Source organism: Peromyscus leucopus, chromosome 22 (genome assembly GCF_004664715.2).
Source record: "Peromyscus leucopus breed LL Stock chromosome 22, UCI_PerLeu_2.1, whole genome shotgun sequence".
NCBI lineage: Eukaryota > Metazoa > Chordata > Mammalia > Rodentia > Cricetidae > Peromyscus > Peromyscus leucopus.
Genome location: NC_051081.1, coordinates 30,515,645 through 30,535,903, shown reverse-complemented (window position 1 = coordinate 30,535,903; position 20,259 = coordinate 30,515,645). Strand labels below are relative to the sequence as shown.

The window sequence follows — 20,259 nt, the reverse complement described above, 5'->3', positions numbered from 1 at the left end:
TTAAGAGGCTAATTTAGAGAAGTGCCCGAGTCTAATGGTTGTTGTGATGATCATGTTTACTCCTTGTCCTTGTAGGCACTTTGCCTTTCTAATTTAGAATACTGCTTGCAGACATTCTTACTGTTTAATGGCCATTGGCAAAGCATCTAAGATTAATTTTGGTTCACCCTGGCATCAGAGCTGGTTCTCATCTGTTAGCATTAATTTTTCAGTTATTTGGCTCACTTGTCAGAGTTTCCTTCAGTTGATGGCAAAATCTCATTTTGCTGAGCAAACCTAGTTTGGTCTCTAAATAAGCAACAAAGACTGAGCTGGCATCAGCTAGAGGCGAGGCTAGAAGGTGAGAGTGTGGAGAGAGGAAGGATTGGGTCTCATTTCCTTATAGGAAGTCAGGTTTGCCTGAGATCACATAGCCATGTCTTGATTGTGCTACATTTTCAAATTACTGCAAGCATGGGTTCTTACCATTTTCTTCTAAGATCCAAGTAAATGTGTTACTTTGAAAATAGCTGAGTGTTTTTAGTAGTCAGTTTAGTTTTTTGGGGGCAGGGGTGATTTCCAAGATTAGAGTTCCTTTATGTGCTTTGTGAGATTCCGTCTAAGTTCTTTGCCAGAGTGGGCTTCCTAGTGCAGTGTCTGACCATGGCGGTCTCGCCCGTCAGTGACTTTGTCTCCAGGGTGGAGTGAATGGTTGCAGGTGTGTCATGGTCTGGCTGTTGCACGTGGCTTCATCCCTCCTAGTCTTTTGTCCGTGTTACTCCCACGGTTCCAGGAAGATGAAGCTCCTGTAGTTACCTGGCTTGGTGGCTTGGTCTTAGCTCATGCTCTTGTGTCTGGAACTCTTGTCCTCTGTAGCTGCCTCTTGCTTGTTCTCTGGGTCTCCTTTGGTGTCTACAGAGCATCTGCCTCTGCTTCCTCTCCAGATCTGCATTGCTCTCCTGTCAACTCCTCAGCTCCCAGGACTACTCTCCTGTCCCATTTGCAGCCTCCTTTCCTCTGTGCTATTCACTCTATGTCATTTAGAGCTGTGTCCCCAGCCACCCCAGGCCCTACAAATAGTTGAGAATGTACTAGGAGGCAGATACCCAGTGGAACCCTCCTTATGGATGACTGACCATATGGCAGAACATCCTGTTTTGTTCTCAGTAGAGAGACCCGCCCCCCACTTTTATCTTAACTTTAGAAATAGAAACTGGAATTCCAATTTTCACAGTGATGATCAGGACATCTAGTCTGTTGGTAGATGTTGTAGTTCCCAAGTGCTTCCCGTGGATTATTCTTTACCCGCTTGGTTTGTGGTCATTACATGCTACTTGCAAGAAACTACAAAATAGTTGTCATTTTGTCATACTGGGTAGGTAGCATTGCTGAATGGCAGATTTTGTCTTCAGAGAGCCATTTCCGGTAAAGTCCGTTCTTTCCCCATACCTACCGGCCTTCATGGTTACTGTTACTCCCTTAAAAATTGGAGATTCGATTTTTTTTTTTTTTTTTTTTTTTTTAGATTTTATTTATTTATTATGTATACAGAAGAGGGCGCCAGATCTCATTACAGATGGTTGTGAACCACCATGTGGTTGCTGGGAATTGAACTCAGGACCTCTGGAAGAGCAGTCAGTGCTCTTAACCTCTGAGCCATCTCTCCAGCCCTGGAGATTCAATTTTTAAAGGCAAAGTAATTGAAAATGCTCCACAGCTGGGTAACGCAAATAGGAGGTGACCTGCTAATCGGATAACTAGGCCTGTTTTAAATTACTCTGTTTTATCTTGGACTTGGAGTGTTTGTGTTGGCAAGTACTCTTCTGAAAAAACCAAGCCAGAGCCTGGTGTTGTCACACACATAACCGTAAGAAGCAATTAGTGAGGCGCTGGCTGGGAGCGCGTGGCTGGGAGAAGCACCACGCAGGTCATGAAGCTGGGAGGGTCCAGCTGGGAGTGGAGCCTTTGCACTCTTCACTCTTGGTCCTTGCTCGTGGAACGTGTCTCTGTACCAGGAGGAAGCTGTCCTGCTAGGAGGCTTGTCTCTGTAGGAGGAGAAAGCACTTTGGTGTTAGCTAGCTCTGCCCTAGGCATCCTTCCTTCGTGTGTCAGGGGTGTACAGCACCTTTGAGTGGGCAGTACCCTGCTCCAAGAGCTAACTCCGACACAGTGGGATCAGCCACATTTGTCCTCTGCTTCAGGGGAGAAGACTGGAGTTAGGGGAAACCCGTTGTGTGGGTCCCTGCACGTTTGCACTGTTAGACCTCGACACGTGCATGATTCTTTTGAACTCAGGTTGTTGCCAAAGGCCACCTCTTTTTGTCTGATTTTTTAATTGTTAAAAAATTATGTTCATGTATGTGTGTGTGCTGTGTTCACATGGCTGTGCATGGAGGCCAGAAGAGGGTATCAGATCCCCGGAGTTCCAGGCAGTTGTGAGCTTCGTGATATGGGACCTAGGAACCATTCTCCAGGCCTCTGCAAGAGCAAGCACTCTTGGCTGAGCCACCTCTCCCGCTCCCTCGTAGTGTCATCTTCAGTGCTTGGCCTGTCCCCTCCGCCGCTTCAGATTGGTTGTTAGGCCTAGGTCTGTCATTTCCATGGTCCTCAGGGTGCTCTTACAGTCAGAGCCATTCTGAGTCTGCAATTGTCTCCTCATCGTCAGGTTTGCTGGGAGAACTTCCCATAGTTGTCTGCCAGCTTCTTTCCTTGTATGCTGACCAGATGCAAGGCCAGACAAGGGTTTAATTCCTCCCATGAATCCACAATAATCAACCTACAGCTCACAGCCAAGGAGAACAGTTTGTTCGAGAATTACTTCTGACTAAAGTTCAGAGAGAAAAACCTGGAATGTTTCATGTCTTTTTTCATTTGGACTTGACTTTTACCCATGTTGCTTATCCCAAACTCAAGGCCTGACAGAGTGCCGTCCATGATGGAAGGAGTAGAGTAGGGTTCCTCCCTCCAGCCTCTGAGTTCCCATTGAACAACTTTGAGTAGCATACCATAGAAATGTAATGAACACAGAGGGCCCAGGTCACGTGCTTGTCCTCCCCAGATCAGCCCCACCTGAACTACAGCGGGAGTGGTGGGATTCTTCCCCAAAGTACTAGGAGCTGATGGTCTGGATTTGAAGTTGCGGGTTGACCAGTGTGGGTGAACGTAGGCCAGCAAGACATTTTGTCTGTTTTTCACAGTGTGTGAAGAAAAAAGAAAAATGAGAGTACAAATGTTCAGGTTTCATCTTTTAAAAAATTCTAGATTTCTTGGCTTCTCTTAGAGACCCAAAAGATGAAAACAAAACCAACAAAAAAACAAAAAACCCCCAAACCAAGAGCCAAAGCAAAACCCAACAACCAAAGGAAAACAGGGCCCAAATCCTATGTGGTGTGCTAACTGGCTAGTGAGGGGCAGTGGGTTCCTCCCTTGGGAGGGTCACTCTACAGCTTCCCTTCACTCTCCAACACTGTCTCTGGGCAGGTCACAGTGCCCCTTCCGCTAAGCAGGCAGTTTCCCATGTATTATTTTAACTGTAACTTCAGGTTCTGCTTAAGGCCTGGCTGTAAGTTTATGTTGAGATTCACTATTCATATGTAATTTCATCAAGAAAAGTAACTGTGTGGGATTGTAAAAATAAAATAGATTAATAAGCACCCTTTGCAATGTGGGGATACAATTTTATCTTATTTAATAGATATTTAAGTGACAAGTTTTCCTGTATCGTTATAAAACTGTGTATCCGAGCTGTGTGTCATCCCAGGATTGAGGAGGCTGAGGCAGGAGCAGTCTAGCTGTGAGTTTGAGGGAAGCATGGGCTCCAGAGAGACCCTGTGTCAGCTCCTTCTTCCTGTCAACCACCCCTCATTCGTGTTTTCCTATAGGGAAGACCAACTTGGAACTAGCTAGAAAGCCGCACTCTGGAGACCCCTGGTCGATCACATTTTGATACTGCAAAATGATGTTGCAGGGGCTGTGTATGGTACCCAATGTGCACTGCCCGCATCTCTTTTGGTTCTTTTTTAAAGTAATACGTTATGCAGATTTAGTGGATAAGTGGAGGAGGAAGGAGAGAATGCAGTGTGACTAGTGAGAGAAAGGGAATGTCTGCTGCCTTTGAGCCTGCCCTGGGGAGAGGGAAGTCTGTTGGCAGGAGAAGGAGGTGTCAGAGCTCAAGGAGAAAGAATGAACTTCTCTAAGACAAAAATGCACAGCATTCATTGTGGGAAGAGGTCCGCCCAGACCAGGCCGGGTCACTGCTCTGGTGTCCTCCCTTCTCTAAGAAGCTGCTTCACTCTGACCCTCCACACCCATCTTCCAGATACTGAAACATCCCCAGTTGATGGAGGTTGGCAGTGACAAGTTACACGCCACCCACCATGTTCCTGCTTCTTAAAGAGTTACGGGGGTTGGGAGTGGGAGGCCGCAGTAAGAGCGTCCCTCAGTGTGTCTATCCTTCTGGCTCAGGCTTACTCTTTGTTTTGTCTCCTTTGCAAAGGTTGGAAACGCCGAGTCTTGGACCCCAGCAAATCTTCAGGTCTATAGAGCCATGGTTTTTGGTTAAATAGATACTGTTAGGGTATGATTTGATATTCTGAGCTTTGGATCTTACTTTAATGTGGGGTATCTGTAGAGGAGAGAATCTCTTACTAGCTTTGGTATTTCTGTAAGGCTAATAACAGTGTCTCCTCATTTATTTCTCTCTTTTTAAACCTTTACCTTTTTTTTTTTTTTTTTTTTTTTTTTTTTTTTTTGAGATAGGGTTTCTCTGTGTGGTTTTTGGAGCCTATCCTGGAATTCGCTCTCACAGAGATCCGCCTGCTTCTGCCTCCTGAGTGCTGGGATTAAAGGCGTGCGCCGCCACTGCCCAGCTTCTCTTTAAACCTTTTTTTTTTTGTTGAGAGAAAGACACAGAGACAGAGACACAGAAAGAACAAGTGCACAGATGTGGGTCTGTGTGTGCAAGCCTGTGTCTCTCTGAGTTTCTTTCCACATTGTTTTCTGAGGCGGGGTTTGTTCAACTAGGAGCCCATGGATCTGGACTGCTTAGTTACAGAACGACCTTGCTCCAGGGATCCTGGCGCCACCTCTGAGTCCTGGGATTACCGTGGCTTGTTGTTTTTTGTTTTTTTTTTTGTTTTTTTTTTTTTGAGCTGAGATTGGGCTTGGCTTGCTAGGCAGCGTCTACCACTGAGCTAAATCCCCAACACCCCCCCCCTCACCCCCCCACCCCCGTCCCCCGTGGCTTGTTCTTTACTTGGTTCTGGGGATCTGAACTCTGGGCAACACTCTCGTATGTCAAATGCTTTACCAGCTTGAACCACCTCCCCAGCCCCTCATTTCTAATTTCAGTGATTTGCGTCTTCAGAACTGTTCTTCTGTTTGGTGTTTTTCTGTCTTCTGCCTGATCTTTGTTCTTTCCTTCTGTCTACATGCTTTGGGATTAACTTGCGCTTGCTCTTTTTTTTTTTTTTTTTTTTTTTGATACTTATGGTAGAAGATGAAGTTATTGATTGATGCTTTTTCTTTTTCAGCGTAGGCATCTAGAGCCGTAAATTTTCCTCGGCGCATTCTTTCGCCATGCCTGTAAGTTCTGGAATGTCTGTTTTGCTTCATCTCAAGGTGCTTTTAGTTTTGCTGTGATTTCCTCGTTGACTCATGGCTGCCTAGGAGTGTGTTTAACTTCCACATGTTTGTGATTCCCTTCATCCATTCACTGCATGACTGCAGGCCTTGGAGATTTGCTGGGCTGGTGTCGTGAGCCACCGTTTAGGACAGCCTGGAGGATGGATGTGCACTCTGAGAAGGGTGCATATTCTGCTCCTTGGCTAGGGTATTCTTTAGGTATCTTTCAGTCAGTCAGTTTACAGCATTACTCATGTCTTCCGTTTCTGTCCACTGTGTAGTGTTCTGTCCATTACTGTAAGCTGGCATGAAGTCTCCGTACATCATTGCTATGTTGCCCACTTCTCTTGCTAGTACTGTTGGTTTCTGCCTTATGTAATTTGGGAATGTGTTGTAGGCACACACATTTATAACTGTTACGTCTTCTTGATGGAATGAACAGTCTGTCACAGAAGTGACTCCCCCCACCCACTTAACAGTTTTTTTCTGGAGGTCTATTTTGTCTGATTAGTGTAGCTACCCTAGCTGTCTTGGTTACTAATCATTCCCTCTAGACCCTTTTACTTTCAGTCTATTAGTGTGCTCAGATCTGAAATGTGTCTCCTGTAGATGACATCTTAGTTGGATAAGTTTTATTCTGTCAGTTTCCACCCTTGGTTGGAGAATTTACTTCCTTTATACTTAATCACTGATAATATAGGTTTATGTCAGTCATTTTTTTTATGTCAATCATTTTTTTTACGTCACATCTTTTCTTCAATTTTATTGTCACTCTGTTATTTACCACCTCATGCAGCTATTATCTCAAATTGTTTTCGAGAGTTTTTCCTGAACAAGCTGGAAGTTGGATGAGATGCACGTGGGCTCTCCAGCCTTCATCAGTGAGGCAGATACTGAGAACAAAGCTTTGAGGAAGCTCTAAACCCAGGGGGCTCCCTCTGGTGGCTAGCAGACCAGTTCTGACGGGGGCTGCAGCCTGTTGGTTTTCAAGGGTGCTACAGAGTTGGAGGAGAGGGGATAGGCACGGCCAGGTTACAGTGCCACGAAGCTGGCTATTATTATCAAGATGTAGCCATTTCGAGTGAGTGGAGTGAGTGTGCTTTGTATTGTTGCGTGTGTGCACTCGGTACCTCTTAGGGCACTAGAATAGCTGGTCCTCTCTGGTTGCTTTAGGGTGGATTTTCAGATGTTCTTGACGCTTTTCTCCTTCTATCTTTTCTTTTTCTTTGCTGTTGTCAATCCCTGGAGTAGTATTAAGCCTGGAGAGAGATTAAGTTTTACCTCTGTCTCACAAGGTTAATATCTATCTGTGTCCCAGTATTATGATAGGGATGGAGGTATGCATTTACCCACTGATGGACTGACTGAAAATAACCTATGTGTCACCATTTAATGGGAGGATACAAAGTGACACTGATGTAAAAAGTTAAAATGTCAGCAAGGTTGGACCCCCAGGCTTGCTTTATTTATGGAAGTAGTAGATGCTTTAAATCCTTTTGAGAATAAGGGGTTTCCTGGAGTGAGGGCTTGTTTAAATATGGAAGTTCTAGCAAGATTAAGTTGTGAGGAGAGAGTCAGAGGATTGGGAACGGGTCTTTCAGCAGTGGGTGTGAAGCGGTGACACCAGCAGATAAGTCGGACATTGAAGGGGAGTTGGAGAAGCCAGCTACTCCTCCTCTGAAACGAGACCATGAAGGGGAGCTTCAACAGAGGTCTGTGGAACTCTCTGGGAACTGTGTAGTGAGTTCAGTGGGAGATCCCCACAGAGGGCCTGGAGTTGCTTTGATCGGCAGGCCTCACAGCTGGAAAGATCAGACACACACACACACAAGGCAAGGGCCAGCTGGCTCTCTGTGCTGCCCGGGGGCTTGTCTGGCACTGTATTTGCCCATGACCATGTTGGCTGCTCCCCAGTAGCCAATTCTAACATGGAAACAAAAGCAAAGGGGATTTTAGGGAACCCCTTTGCTAGGTTAAGCATGTTGACAGGACATCAATGTCCACATAAGGGTTTAGCCCTTTGACTTGGGAGTTTGGTTATCTGGAAGACAGCAAACTACTAGCAGATGCTTTGTAGATGATCTCACACAGTTAAAGGAGAGTTCTGACTTAGGGAAACTAACAACCATTTCTTTCTTTCTTTCTTTTTTTTTTTTTTTTTTTTTTTTTTCAACAGTTTTCTGTTACTTTGTTTTCTGGAACTATTAACCAGCTTTCAGGATGTTCTTATTATTGTAAGCATTTATTTCTTTATTGGAGTTTAGAGCATATAAGAATAAGCATTTATTTCACAAGTCTTGTATCTTAATGACTTGGTGTTGTGACCACAGACCCCAACAGAAGCAACTTGAGGGAGGAAAAATTAACTTTCATTTGATTTCAGAGGGATTCTGACCACCATGGTAGTGGAGGCATAACAGAGCTTGGGGCAGTGTGGGGTGTGGCTTGGTGCACTGTGGGGGTGTGGCAGAGGCATAGTAGAGCTTGGGGCACTGTGGGGGTGTGACAGAGGCAGAAGTGCTTCACAAGGAAGCGGAATGATGCCCAGATCAGGCTGGGCATCCCTGATAGTTTTTTTTTTTTTTTTTTTTATCCCAGTAGTAGGTATTTCCACCGATGCAATAAGCCAAATCGAGTCACACTAAAGAGTAAAGGACTAGGTTTAATGTGAGCAAAGCATTCCCAGTGACTCTCTGGAAAGGGAGCAGGAGAGAAATCACATGGCTATTCTAAAGGGAATGCTTTAAATACCCCATAGGGGAACGGGATGATGATATGCCCTAAGGTGGGTTCTTGCTATGGTAAGCTTTTGGGCGGAGTCTTGGGCCACCACCTCGGAACTGGGCTTTTGCTGGTTTCTCTGAGAGGGTGAGGTTTGGGGGAGGCAGGAATGGGGCCTTCTCCTCTGGGGCGAGCTGTTCCAGGTGAACAAGCCCCTTCAAAGGCCCTGTTTGCTAAAGGTTCCAAGATAGTGCTTATAGCTGAGTCAAGTGTTACAAACAAGAGCTCATACGCAACACTTGAGATTAAAACCATAACTACTTGTTTTAGCTAATAGGTAGATTCCTTGGTATAAAAAAATAGGTAAATTATGAAGAAAATTTTTATAAGTTGAGCATTTTCTCATAGTAAGCTATGGCATACAGCAGTTGATTTTCAGTTGGTTTTTAGTTGACATTGACACAATTTCTCATAATAACCTATGGCATACAGCAGTTGATTTTCAGTTGGTTTTTGGTTGACATTGACACAATTTCTTATCTTGGTTTCGTGAATTCTGTCAGTATATTATCATCAAGGCCATTGACTGATGACGTCTGATGGGCTGATAAGACAATCAAAGCCTAAAGTTCATGTCATTCTCAGGCAGGCTAGGACAAGTGTATTTTCACTGTGCTCTGATCTGACAGTATGTAGCCATCAGATAGAGAGAAGGGCCAGGGCTTCAGAAAAGAAATCATGTCCTGGACAGTAGCTATAATCAGTACCACCCTATATTATTTATAATAATTCATGGTGCTTTCCAGGACCTACGCATGTTCTTAGTTTAAATAGATGGGTTAACTGTTTAGATGGAACGCTCTGTGGCCTTTGTAGACAGGCAATGCTGCCGGGTTTATTCCTTTAAATGGAAAGACGAAGCCACAGGGACCATTGCTTTGCTCTCTTTGCTGGAGTCACACCCCTGAGGGGTTCTGCTGGCTACTCATCATATCTAGCTTGCTGTGTGTTCAGGAACTAGGGAAGTAATCATTGGTGTGTTTGGATACTTACTAGGCTTACTCTGGAATGGACTGACTCCTACAAGTTCTTTAAGTTCTAAAGAATTAGCATTAACCAAAAACTAAATCTGAAAGAGGAGATATTGGCGTTTTCCCAGGATACAAATACCTAGTAATGGCTACGTTTAATTCTTAACAGCTGAACAGAAGAAAAGAATTTTGCCGGGAGGTGGTAGTACACACCTTTAATCCCAGCACTCGGGAGGCAGAGGCAGGCAGATCTGTAGATGTAACCAACCGTCTTATTAAATAAGAAACATAGAACCAATGTAAAAGAGAAAGCCAAGAGGTCAGAGCTCAGAGCTAAAATCTCACCCTTCCTCTTGCTGTGCTCCTTCCTCTCCGAAAGAGAGCTACTTCCTGTGTGTATGTCTTTAATATAGTCTTTCTGTTCTGCCTTCTCATTGGTTGTAAACCCAAACACATGACTGCCTCTTCACTGCCTGTAAGTACCGCCCTCCAGGTCTTAAAGGCATATGTCTCCAATGCTGACTGTATCCCTGAACACACAGAGATCTACCTAGCTCTGTCTACCAAGTGCTGGGATTAAAGGCGTGCGCCACCACCACCGACACGCTCTTGCTATGGCTCTAATAGCTCTGACCCCTGGGCAACTTTATTTATTAACATACAATTAAAATCACATTTCAGTACAAATAAAATACCACCATACAGATCTCTGTGAGTTCGAGGCCAGCCTGGTCTACAGAGTGAGTTCCAGGACAGGCTCCAAAGCTACACAGAGAAACCCTGTCTCGAAAAACCAAAGGGGGAAAAAAAAAAGAAAAGAATTTTGTTATGTACTTGGTACATTATCACATGGTCCTTTCTAAGTGGTAATTGTCCTCCTTTATGGTGTTTAAGAGACTGTGTCTTTGAAGATAATTCAGGGATAGGAACTGAGTGAGAGGTGGCATTTTGAGTAGAAGCTCAGATACTTTTTGAAGTGTTACATAGAGCAGGATTGACCGTTGTTGGCTGCCTGTCAGCTTTGGTTGTGATCAGCCACCACTTAGAATCCGGGCTGGTCCAGCTGCTCTAGCATGACTTTAGCTGGCTGTGTCTGCTGCACATCACCATGCCTGTTGTGCTTGCTGTGCAGTTGGCAGGTCTCTGTGGCCTCGGGTCTCATCATCTCCGTTGTAATCCAAAAGCTCTGACAGCGGAAGTCCTCCCTCCCAAGCTTTCCCCTATTACACGGCACATTTATAACAGTCCTTCTCAGGGATGCTGCTTCTCCCATGTGCACTGTGTTTCTCAAAGCCAAGATGAAGGGAGCAACCCTTATATCCTCTGGATGACAAAGTTGGGGTGGGTGAGCAGGTTGCAAACAATAAATCAGCAAATCTCTCCATTCGGAATGTTGGATTCCTTTACATTACAGGAGGAATTTCTAGTATCTCAACTTTGCTTAGTTTTTGGCCACATTTGAGTCCAAGTGTAGTCATGTAGTTGAGCACATTCTTTAGAACCATCCCCAGGTGTTTGAATTAGCATTGTGAATCAGAACTCTCCTAGGGGCTCAGCCTGATTTCAATTATGATCCCATTTGTCTCTGGTTTAACACCTTTAACATCTTTTTGATCCCAAGGTTTTCTCTGTATAAATTAAAATCGTTCAGTGCCTTCTAAGTGTGAATTTATGTCTAGACGCTGTGACCGATAGAATGGTGGAGGCGCCAGTCCTAGTATCTTAAGGTGAAGGAAGATCCATCTCGACTAGAGAGGACTGTTGCCTCTGCTGGCATAGGGCTCAGAGGAAGTTGGGGGATTTCTGTTCCTTGATGAATCCAAAAGGTCTTGAGTCTGGTCTTTCGTGATCTTGGCCTCTTCTGCTCCTGCTGGTGATGGAGGAACTGGTTTTGGGGTTGCTCAGCAGTTACAGTCACGTGGTGAAGTGGGTGCTTCGTGGGCTTGGGACACTCATGAGCAGAAGCACTGCACACTAGGAGAGCTGGAGAGCAGCTGGAGTGTTTTCCTCAGCTCGTGCGTTAGCTGAGGGGCAGTGGGACTGCTTACATGGCAGCCCAGACCTCCAGCCCAGCATCCAGGAGAAGCTCCCAGTGTTGAAAGGCACTCAGTGTTATTTTTGCCCACCCAGAGCACTTGCTGAAGGATTAAAAAAAAAAAAAAAATGATGTGTAGTTAAAAGTCCATTGAGAAAATAAAAATCATAGAGTGAACCATATTTGATTAGCTCCGACTTTTACACAGAACTAATGAGCCTCAGTCTGCTCTACCTGTGCATCAGCAGTCCTGTAGGAGGCACCAGCTGGACAGCGACAAGCTGGCAGGCTCTCTGAGGTCATCAGAAATTCCCTGGTTTTCTCCGCCTTGAGGATGAGAACACCCAGGACTATTTTCTTTCCTTCCACTGTCTAGTGAATTTGGAAGCAGCTGACTTACCCCTCGCTAGTGTTCCTTCATAGTGTCTGTGCTTGTAGGTGATTTAGTCTGAGGCACCAAGGTGGCAATTCCAGAATTCTTTCTTCACCAGGGGTCATGGACTGCCAGTGTTTGTACCCTTCACAATCATGGCATCTTCCAACTCAACAGATGAGATGCGGTCACAGATTTCCAGGGGAGACAGTGCCTACAATCACATCTATACTGAGTGACTATGATGTTTATTGCAGACCACAGACTCCACTATTACAGGGTAGAACAGAAAGGAATTTTAAGTGAGTCAGCTTTGGAATTTCTGGAATGGTGTGGCACAAAGTTTAAATGCCGTCCTGTCAAGAGAAATGCTTTGAGCTACACTGTAATCTTATTTCACCAAAGATGGTGTAGCTACTATCATTTGAAGTTTTGGTTAAATGTTTGTCTTTATGGGTTACAGAATTTTGGTCAGATACATTATTAACCAATATATTATTTGTGAATAGAGTTCTTATATTCTAAAACATTGAATTATAAAACTTTATGTTTGTTTTGGCTTTCAGGGACTTAGAATTATTTTCCCTTGGAAACTGCTTAATTAATTTTGATTCCATGTCCAGAATAGGCTTGACAGTCTATAAATTACCTGTACTATATCACAAATGCAAAAGTGCCAGCATCCTAAGACACTTTCAGAAGTGCATCTCTTGTTTAAAAGAGTTCACAAAATTAGACAGCTTAGTAATTACAGATATGTCTAACTTAAATTAAATCTAATATACAGGCTTTGAGCTTGCCGATTTATCAGAAACAGAACGGCAGACATGGGTGAGGTAAGTTGAGGATGTGTAGTAGTAATAAGCACAGAATTAGTTTACATGATCAGGTAGCCTTGCATTATGGACATTAGTCTTGTAAGATCCGAAACTAATGGGCTGACTGTCTGGAACCACATGTGCCTGCCTGGTGTTGGTGTTACCAATCAGGTTGGGTACCTTTTGCTCCACCTGGACAGAAGTCATGGGTAAACAAGGAGAACTTGGTTAAGTGATGGTCTTCAGCAGCTGTTGTGCTGTTGAGCATTTACCAGCAGTGATCAGGTAGACAGGTGTGAGCAGCAGCAGGGTGTACCTGCTGGAGTTATGGCTCCAGGTGAAGCCTTGAGGATCAGGCCCCCTGGCTCTGCAGCTCTTGTGTAGGCCCAGGGAGTCAGAATTCCTTAGCCACTGACAATTCCAGCTCCAAGCCTCTGAGCTTACCATTAGGACTCTGAGACCTTTGGTTCTAAAGAACTGCCAGCTTTTTGGAGCCTGTCTAGTGACTAGTGCCTGCTCTCTCTGCCTCCTTATAACCGGGCTTCTACCTCAGTTTTCTGTCCTTTCTACTTCGTGTATTGTCTCCTTTGGAACTGCCCTGTGCTCCCTCTTCGACAACTTAAATACAGAACACTTACACACCAATAATGCTGTGGGCGAGGGGAGGTAAGGACACTTCCCCAACAGCAGCAGTGGGGCCAAGCAAGGCAGGGAAGTCGTGGAGTGGTGGAATGAACCTCCCGACAGGCAGGAGGCTCCCCAGTGCCCGGGGATCCCGGGGCCTTAGAGCAGGCCCTGCTCTCCTGGTTCCTTTTCACTGGGGCCGCATTTGTTTTCCCTTGGGCCTTTCTCAGGCAGCCTGTGCCCTCGAGCCATGAAATGAGCAAATAATTGAAAATACACAGACTATGAGATAAAAGTTGTGCATGTGCTAAAAATAGCAGGTAGTCACAATTAAGTGATTTTGCTATTTTTGTTGTTGTTCCCAGGCAGAAGAGATCCTTCAGCGAGAACTGGAGAAGAAGGAAACGCCAAGCTTGTATTGCTTGCTTGGAGATGTCCTGCAAGACCACTCCTGCTATGACAAGGCCTGGGAGCTGTCGCGACACCGAAGTGCGCGTGCCCAGCGCTCCAAAGCCCTCCTCCATCTTCGGAACAAGGAGTTTCGGGAATGTGTGGAGTGCTTTGAACGCTCAGTGAAGATTAATCCCATGCAGGTCAGACCTCAGAAAACCTTCGCTTCTTGGCTTGGGGTTTTCTTCCAATAAATACAGTAACGTGTAGAGTGGACTATTGATCATTTAAGGAGAAAATGTCTACATTTATACACACACAAATACATCAGAACATTTGAAATCTGTTTTCTGTATGTGTGTATGCAGGTGCATGTGTCTGTGGGCACATGTGGAGGGCAGAGGCCAACTTCAGGTGTCGGGAGCTGTCGAGCTTTGTTTTGAGATGGGGTCTCTCATTGATCCAGAGCTCACTAAATAGGCTGTGCTGACTGCCTCTGAGCCTGGGGTCCTGCTGTCTGTCTTCCCAGGGTTGAGATTAGGAAGGTGTGCTGCCACTTGGGTTTTCTTACAGGGTTCTGGGAGTCAGACTCGGGCCCTCGTGCCTGGACACTTTACTGATGAAGTCATCTCTCCTGCCCACACGATCAACTTTGTAACTTTATAAATGTGCAGGAGAGGTCCTGTGTCTAAGGGGAGGTTCCTTCACTACACGTAATATACTCAGTTGGTGGAGTGGTTTTCTGAGAGAGCCTCTTCTCTCTCTGTCACACTTTATATTTGCTCTCATTTCTCTGGTCATGGCACCTGCGCATGCGCACCAACTTGAATAATTCACTTGCTGAAAACCTGGGTTGCATCCATTCCTTGCCTGTTCAAAAGGAAGCTGCAGTGAAAAGGGCGTGCCTAACCTACAGACTCAGGAACGTCTTTACACTTAGACTAGGGGAGGCCGCCTACCTTTTGGTTCGTCAGTCACACTAGATGGGGAAGAACTGTGCCACACATTAAATATGCCACAAGCAATAATGAAAGCTCATGAGAACAAGCTTGTACAGTTTGTGTGACATTTGCTACTACAGAGAAGCAAGAAGGCCCTCACATAGTGATCCTGACCATGCGCTGCCTCCAGAGGGTCTTTTAAGGTCATTGAACAGGCCCGCCCCGTTTGTGACCACTAGTAAAGAAAGTGAACATATCTAACTAACAAACTGTTGATTAAAAAATCGTAAATGTAATATAGAGTTATAAAACTAACAGACCTAGTGGGTCATTTGACATTGCACTGAAAACCGAGTGAGCGCATCAGTCTGGTTTGATGGAAACAGTTCTGGTTCTCAGGAGGCCCTCAAGGCCTTATCAGACAGTCTGGTTCCGATTTTACGGTCAGTGTGCTTTGTGGAAAATAGTGGCTCAACAGTTAGGAACACTTTGCCCTTACCGAGGACTGGAGTTTGGTCCTCGCAACCATTGAGAACTCCAGTTCCAGGGGAACCGACACCCTCCTCTGACCTGCTTGGGCACCAGGCACACACAGCACGCTTATAAAGAGGCAGGCCAAACATGCGTACACATACAATAAATAAATCTAAAATAATATTGTAAAGTAGTTGTCCACAAATCTAGGTGCTGTCAAAAATGACATGAATAATTCATGATGTTTATTATGAAGATAGTTATCTCTGAAGATAGGACCCGAAAAAAGTCTGGGAAAGCACGTGATCACAGTTTTCTCTTTAAGTTGAATGTTAGACTGCAGCTTTATGCATTCCGTTTGTAAGTTGGCAGGTAACATAGATTTGTGTCACCTGAAAATGGAGTCATGAATATACCAAAATACTGTTTTCATGGAAATCCTGAAATCTGTTTTTAAATTCTGTGTCAAATTGAGAAGCAAGGCTGCATATTTTGTTCACAGGACAGTACTTAGCCAGTGTGTCAAGATGGGTAAAATTGTCTGCCTTAATCTGAGCTTGCCATATTTGCAGCTTGAAACATTGGTTTTTACCTCAAAGAAACATGTTTAGCTCATTTAAGTGAGCAGTTAAATCCATTAAAAATGCTAATTTTGTGAGTTAGATTTTGTTGTCAAGTTCTGGCATAACTTTTGTTTTGATAACTACAAGCAAGGTGATGACGTGTTGAGAATCATGAAGTCTTTTTAATATTTGACCTTGATTTAGCCATCTTATTCCTGAAAAGTAGTGGTGTAAGGAATTCCTGTAATTGATGATTTAATCTCTTGTCCCTTATAAAATTCACAGTCTTGATTAACAATTTGTATGATGTTTTGTTTTGTTTTGTTTTTGGATTTTTGAGACAGGACTTCTCTGTGTAGCCCTGGCTATCCTGGAACTTGCTCTGTAGACCAGGCTGGCCTCAAACTCAGAGATGAACCTGCCTCTGCCTCCTGAGTGCTTGGATTAAAGGCATGCATCGCCACAGCCTGGCAGATGTTGCCCATTTTTAATGCTTTTGGCTATATGTTTTCTTGATGTACTGTGCAGTGAAACTTCATTGAATGTATGTTTGGGGCAATGATTGTATCATCTAATATTAATTTTATGAGACCTTGATTTTTGCCTACCGTCTCCAGGGCAACCCAAGTAATTAACCAGATATGCTGACAGTAGACAAAGAAAATTACTTTAACATAACTTTTTACTGCTTTGTGTTAATTTAACTGTGCCTCTTAATGGCACTAAGAAGTCATCTCCTCAATGACATCATCATTGATATAATCAGTCATGTTTGTGGCTCGATATTGTCATCCACCCAAAGAAGAAGAGCATATATACTTTGTGTGATGATGCAGTACAACTTGGAGAGTTACAGAGTTCACACTCAAGAACCATGTAATCAAGTTCCAAAGACATCATCAAAAATCTCATAATGTAGTCGGGCAGTGGTGGCGCAAGCCTTTAATCCCAGCACTCGGGAGGCAGAGGCAGGTGGATCTCTGTGAGTTTGAGGCCAGCCTGATCTACAGAGTGAGATCCAGGATAGGCTCCAAAACTACACAGAGAAACCCTGTCTCGAAAAACAAAACAAAACAAAAAACCAATAACAACAACAAAAAAATCATAATCTTTTAAGTAAGTGCATGATATTTGCATCAGGCTATATTTATAGCCATCTTGGAGTCCATACAGCTCATGGGCTGCTGGTTGGATAACTCTGGTTTAAAACTGGCTATTGCAGTTTAAAACTACTACAGCCAGGTGCCTCTCTGGCCAACCTGCTGGTATTAAAATCCAGATGATATGACTATGGAGCCAACACTTTTTTTTTTCTCTCACTAGCTGAGGTTAAAAAATACATATGTAACATGTAATTTGCTGTCTCTGAATATGCAGTTCATTAATATGGAGTAGGTTCGTACTGTTGGGCAACCGGTCTCCACAACCTTTGATGTTATGAGACTGGAACTCTTAAGTCCATTGGCAGGGCCCCATTTTCCCTTCCCTTCAAGCTCTGGCAGCCACCGTTTGCTCTCCTTCTTATGGATTCTGCTTTTCTGCATACCGCATAAGACCAGAGTCATACAGCATTTGTCTCTTTTTTCTCATGTGTATGAGTGTTTGGCTTGCATGTGTGCAAGTACATCACATGTGTGTGGTGCCCTTGGAGGCCAGAAGGCAATATTGGATCCCCCAGAACTGGGATTACAGACATTTGTGAGCCACCCTGTGAGTACTGGGAACCTAGTCCTGCTTGTCCCCAGGAACAGCCAATGCTCTTATCTTCTGAGCGTCTTTCCAGCCTTCAGTGTTTATCTCTGATGACGGGCTTATTTCACTTAGTATAGTGTCCTCAGTGTTCATCCATGCTACAGTGAGATGAGACCCTCTTCCTTTTGAGACTGAAGACATTCCATTGTGCCGCATTCTGTTTGCCTGCTCATTGGCTGGAGACTCAGACTGCTCCCGCCTCTTGCCTGTTATGGATAGTGCTGAAATGATACAAAAATGCGCGTGCAAAAAAGGTAGACCTGGAAGTCTTTTACACTGAAAACAAACAAAAAACAAAACCGGATAATGCTTTTTAAAAAATAGCTTTTGAAGAATTAGGTTTCATTATGGTATTTTTCAAACAAAATTTAAGGTGTGTGTATGTGTGTGTGCATGCATATGTGTTGACAGGTTGAGCTAACCGCTTGCTTTCACTGTTCTGAATACTGCATACAATTAGTGTCCGCCAGGCTTGGTTGGTGCATGTAGCATTCTGGAGAAGAGTAGGATGCATTCACATACCGTGAACCTACTGAATTTAGTGGGGATTAGTTGGCAGCAAAAATGCTTAATGTATAACTTTGGAGTTGGCTTTTGTTGGCAGTTGTACCAACTTAGCGATTCTAACTGCATGTGATTATGTAATTTCTGGAGATAATTTTGGTTTTCATAATGGGGAAGTGAGGGTATGTGCTGTTTGGCTTCTGAAAGGGAGAGACACCAGAGTTGCTGGGGAAAAATACTCACCATGTATAGCATAGCTATATCTATGCTGATTTTTCTGGCCTGTCATGTCAGTAGCGCTCTGGTTGAAAAGTTGTACTCTAATTTAAATCACTCTTTCAGAGGATGTAAAGTACAACTTTAGTATTTTTAAATTTTTACTTTTCTAGAAAACTGCACTGAATCCTGCGGGGTGTAGTGGCCTCTGCCCAAAGTTTACCTAGCCGCAGACGCCATGCAAGCCAGGAAAATGAATTCTATATCTTAGCTTGCTGTAGCCGCAGATACCGAGTGAGTGCCAGGTACCTCGGATCTATGAGTTGAGATCTCAGATGCCCAGTCTGTTGTCAACACGCCAGCACCATCATCTCTCTCCTGCCTCAATGGCTGTTCCTCCTCAGTCCCCTTTGCTGGCTCCTAAGGCTAAGGCTTTAGTTCTTGTGTTTTGTTCTGCAGCCACTGCTGTGACTTCACCATAGCCCCATAACTTAAATACTGTCTGCAGCTTTCAACTCCCCAAATTTCCCTTCCTTCCTGATGTCTCGGGACTCCAGACTCCTGCATCTAGTGCGTACTCTGGCCTGTTCTCCTCCCTAGTCCCTGTGCCCCACCCACCACCGTCCCTGTTCTTGTTAATGTCAGTCCCACACAGCTCTGGTTGTCTTGGGGGAGGTAGCAAGGGAAATTTGACAGGCTCGATGGCCCTACAATTTAGAACTGATTACTAAAGCAAAGAAATGATAGTTGCTCAAAGCAGACCCACAGTGCAGTCAGATATCACAGGAGGCTACTTCGCAACCTGCCCTGTGTCTTAAGTTCAGGCAGACTGAAAACAAATGCCACACACCACAGGCATTTGGTGCTCTGGTTGTGTAGAACTGCTACAAGCTGTAACTCCAACACCGCAGACTTGGTAACTTGTGACCCAAGGATGGATGTCCCTGAAGAAAGAGCTGTCGTCACACCGTGCTGTCTCCTTTAAGTGTCACAAGAAAGAGAAGCTAGAATTAAAAAAAAAAAAAATGCTGCCACCATTTTCAGATCTAATATGAAATCTAGGTAAATGGAGAGAAGCATCTGCAGAGCATTGGTATAAAAATGGCACTGTTTGGCTTCATGTCAGGGATGAGCTGCAATGCTGACATTGTTTATGGTGCGTTTCTTGGAGAGCCAGAATACCCACGGTTAACACTGGTGCTTTTGAGACTCCTAGCTACCATCTACTCATACCTGCCTGTTTCTTTTCCCATGAGACTCGAGAAACTAGTCAGATTGAAGCCTGGACTTCGGGGACTTGAGGTGCTAAAAGCTGAAGAAAGTAGGGGAGAAACCTAACCAAATCTCCAAGGCAGGGTTTGCTGGCATATAGACCGATTTAAAACTTGGGTTCTTGTGTCTGTTTTTTGCCGTTTTTCCCATTGTCCTGATTTTATGCAAACAATAAAAATGAGTTGCTTAGATGTCAAACCAGTATGTGTCACATGGAAAAAGGACAATGTTCCTTCCTGTCAAGTCCCAATCCAGCTCCACACATGTTTTTCCTTTTCTTTATTCTGTTCTTCTCTATTGAAAAGCTTTTCTCCTTAACTCTTTGCCTTAGTTAACTGATTTTTTTGTAAGGTCATATGATGTTACTGGACTTGAGACTGAGATAATCAAGATACTGGAGAGAGAAGTAGTCACCTTGCTGGATGGGTGGGGGAAGCATAGTGCTGATGTGAGGTGGGAGGTAGCTGTTGAATGGATAATGGGAAATATAAGATTGGTTTATAGAGAGAAGCTGGCTTCTCAGGTGGGCAAAGAGCTTGAGGAAAAGCATGGATTCAAGAGTTCATGTTACTGTCCCAGTATATGCTTGCTATTTTGGTGGCTCTACCAGCGAGGGAGTGTAATTCTTTAAGGATTACAATTGTTTTAATTCTTTAATTAAAATCTTGAAGAGTTTAATTGCATTTTGGGCGCAGGGAGTTAAGGGGATTTAGAGGAGGGAAACAGACCAGCTCACCACTGCCTGTAACTCCAGCTCCAGCAGATCAGGGCCCTCTTCTGGCCTCCAGCAGCACCTGCACTCATGTGCACACACCTATACTCAGACACACATACACAGAACCAAAAACATACAAATAATTCTTTTGAAAAAAAAAAAAAAAGGCTATATCCAAATGCAACTTGCAACTGTGAGGGTTTGTAGTTGAAAGTTTTCTCCAGTCCTG

At 44.2% G+C, this 20,259-nt stretch overlaps 1 protein-coding gene across 4 annotated transcripts in view; it reads left to right on the top strand.

Annotated features, from left to right (window-relative positions):
• Positions 1–20,259, top strand: part of Ttc27 (tetratricopeptide repeat domain 27) — a 133,704-nt gene that overhangs the window by 65,443 nt on the left and 48,002 nt on the right. For all 4 annotated transcript variants that reach the window (XM_037198042.1, XM_028873476.2, XM_028873472.2 and 1 more), the window contains one exon: positions 13,569–13,796. In XM_037198042.1, coding sequence (XP_037053937.1) covers positions 13,569–13,796 — 228 coding nt within the window. The remainder of the gene's footprint in view (positions 1–13,568; positions 13,797–20,259) is intronic.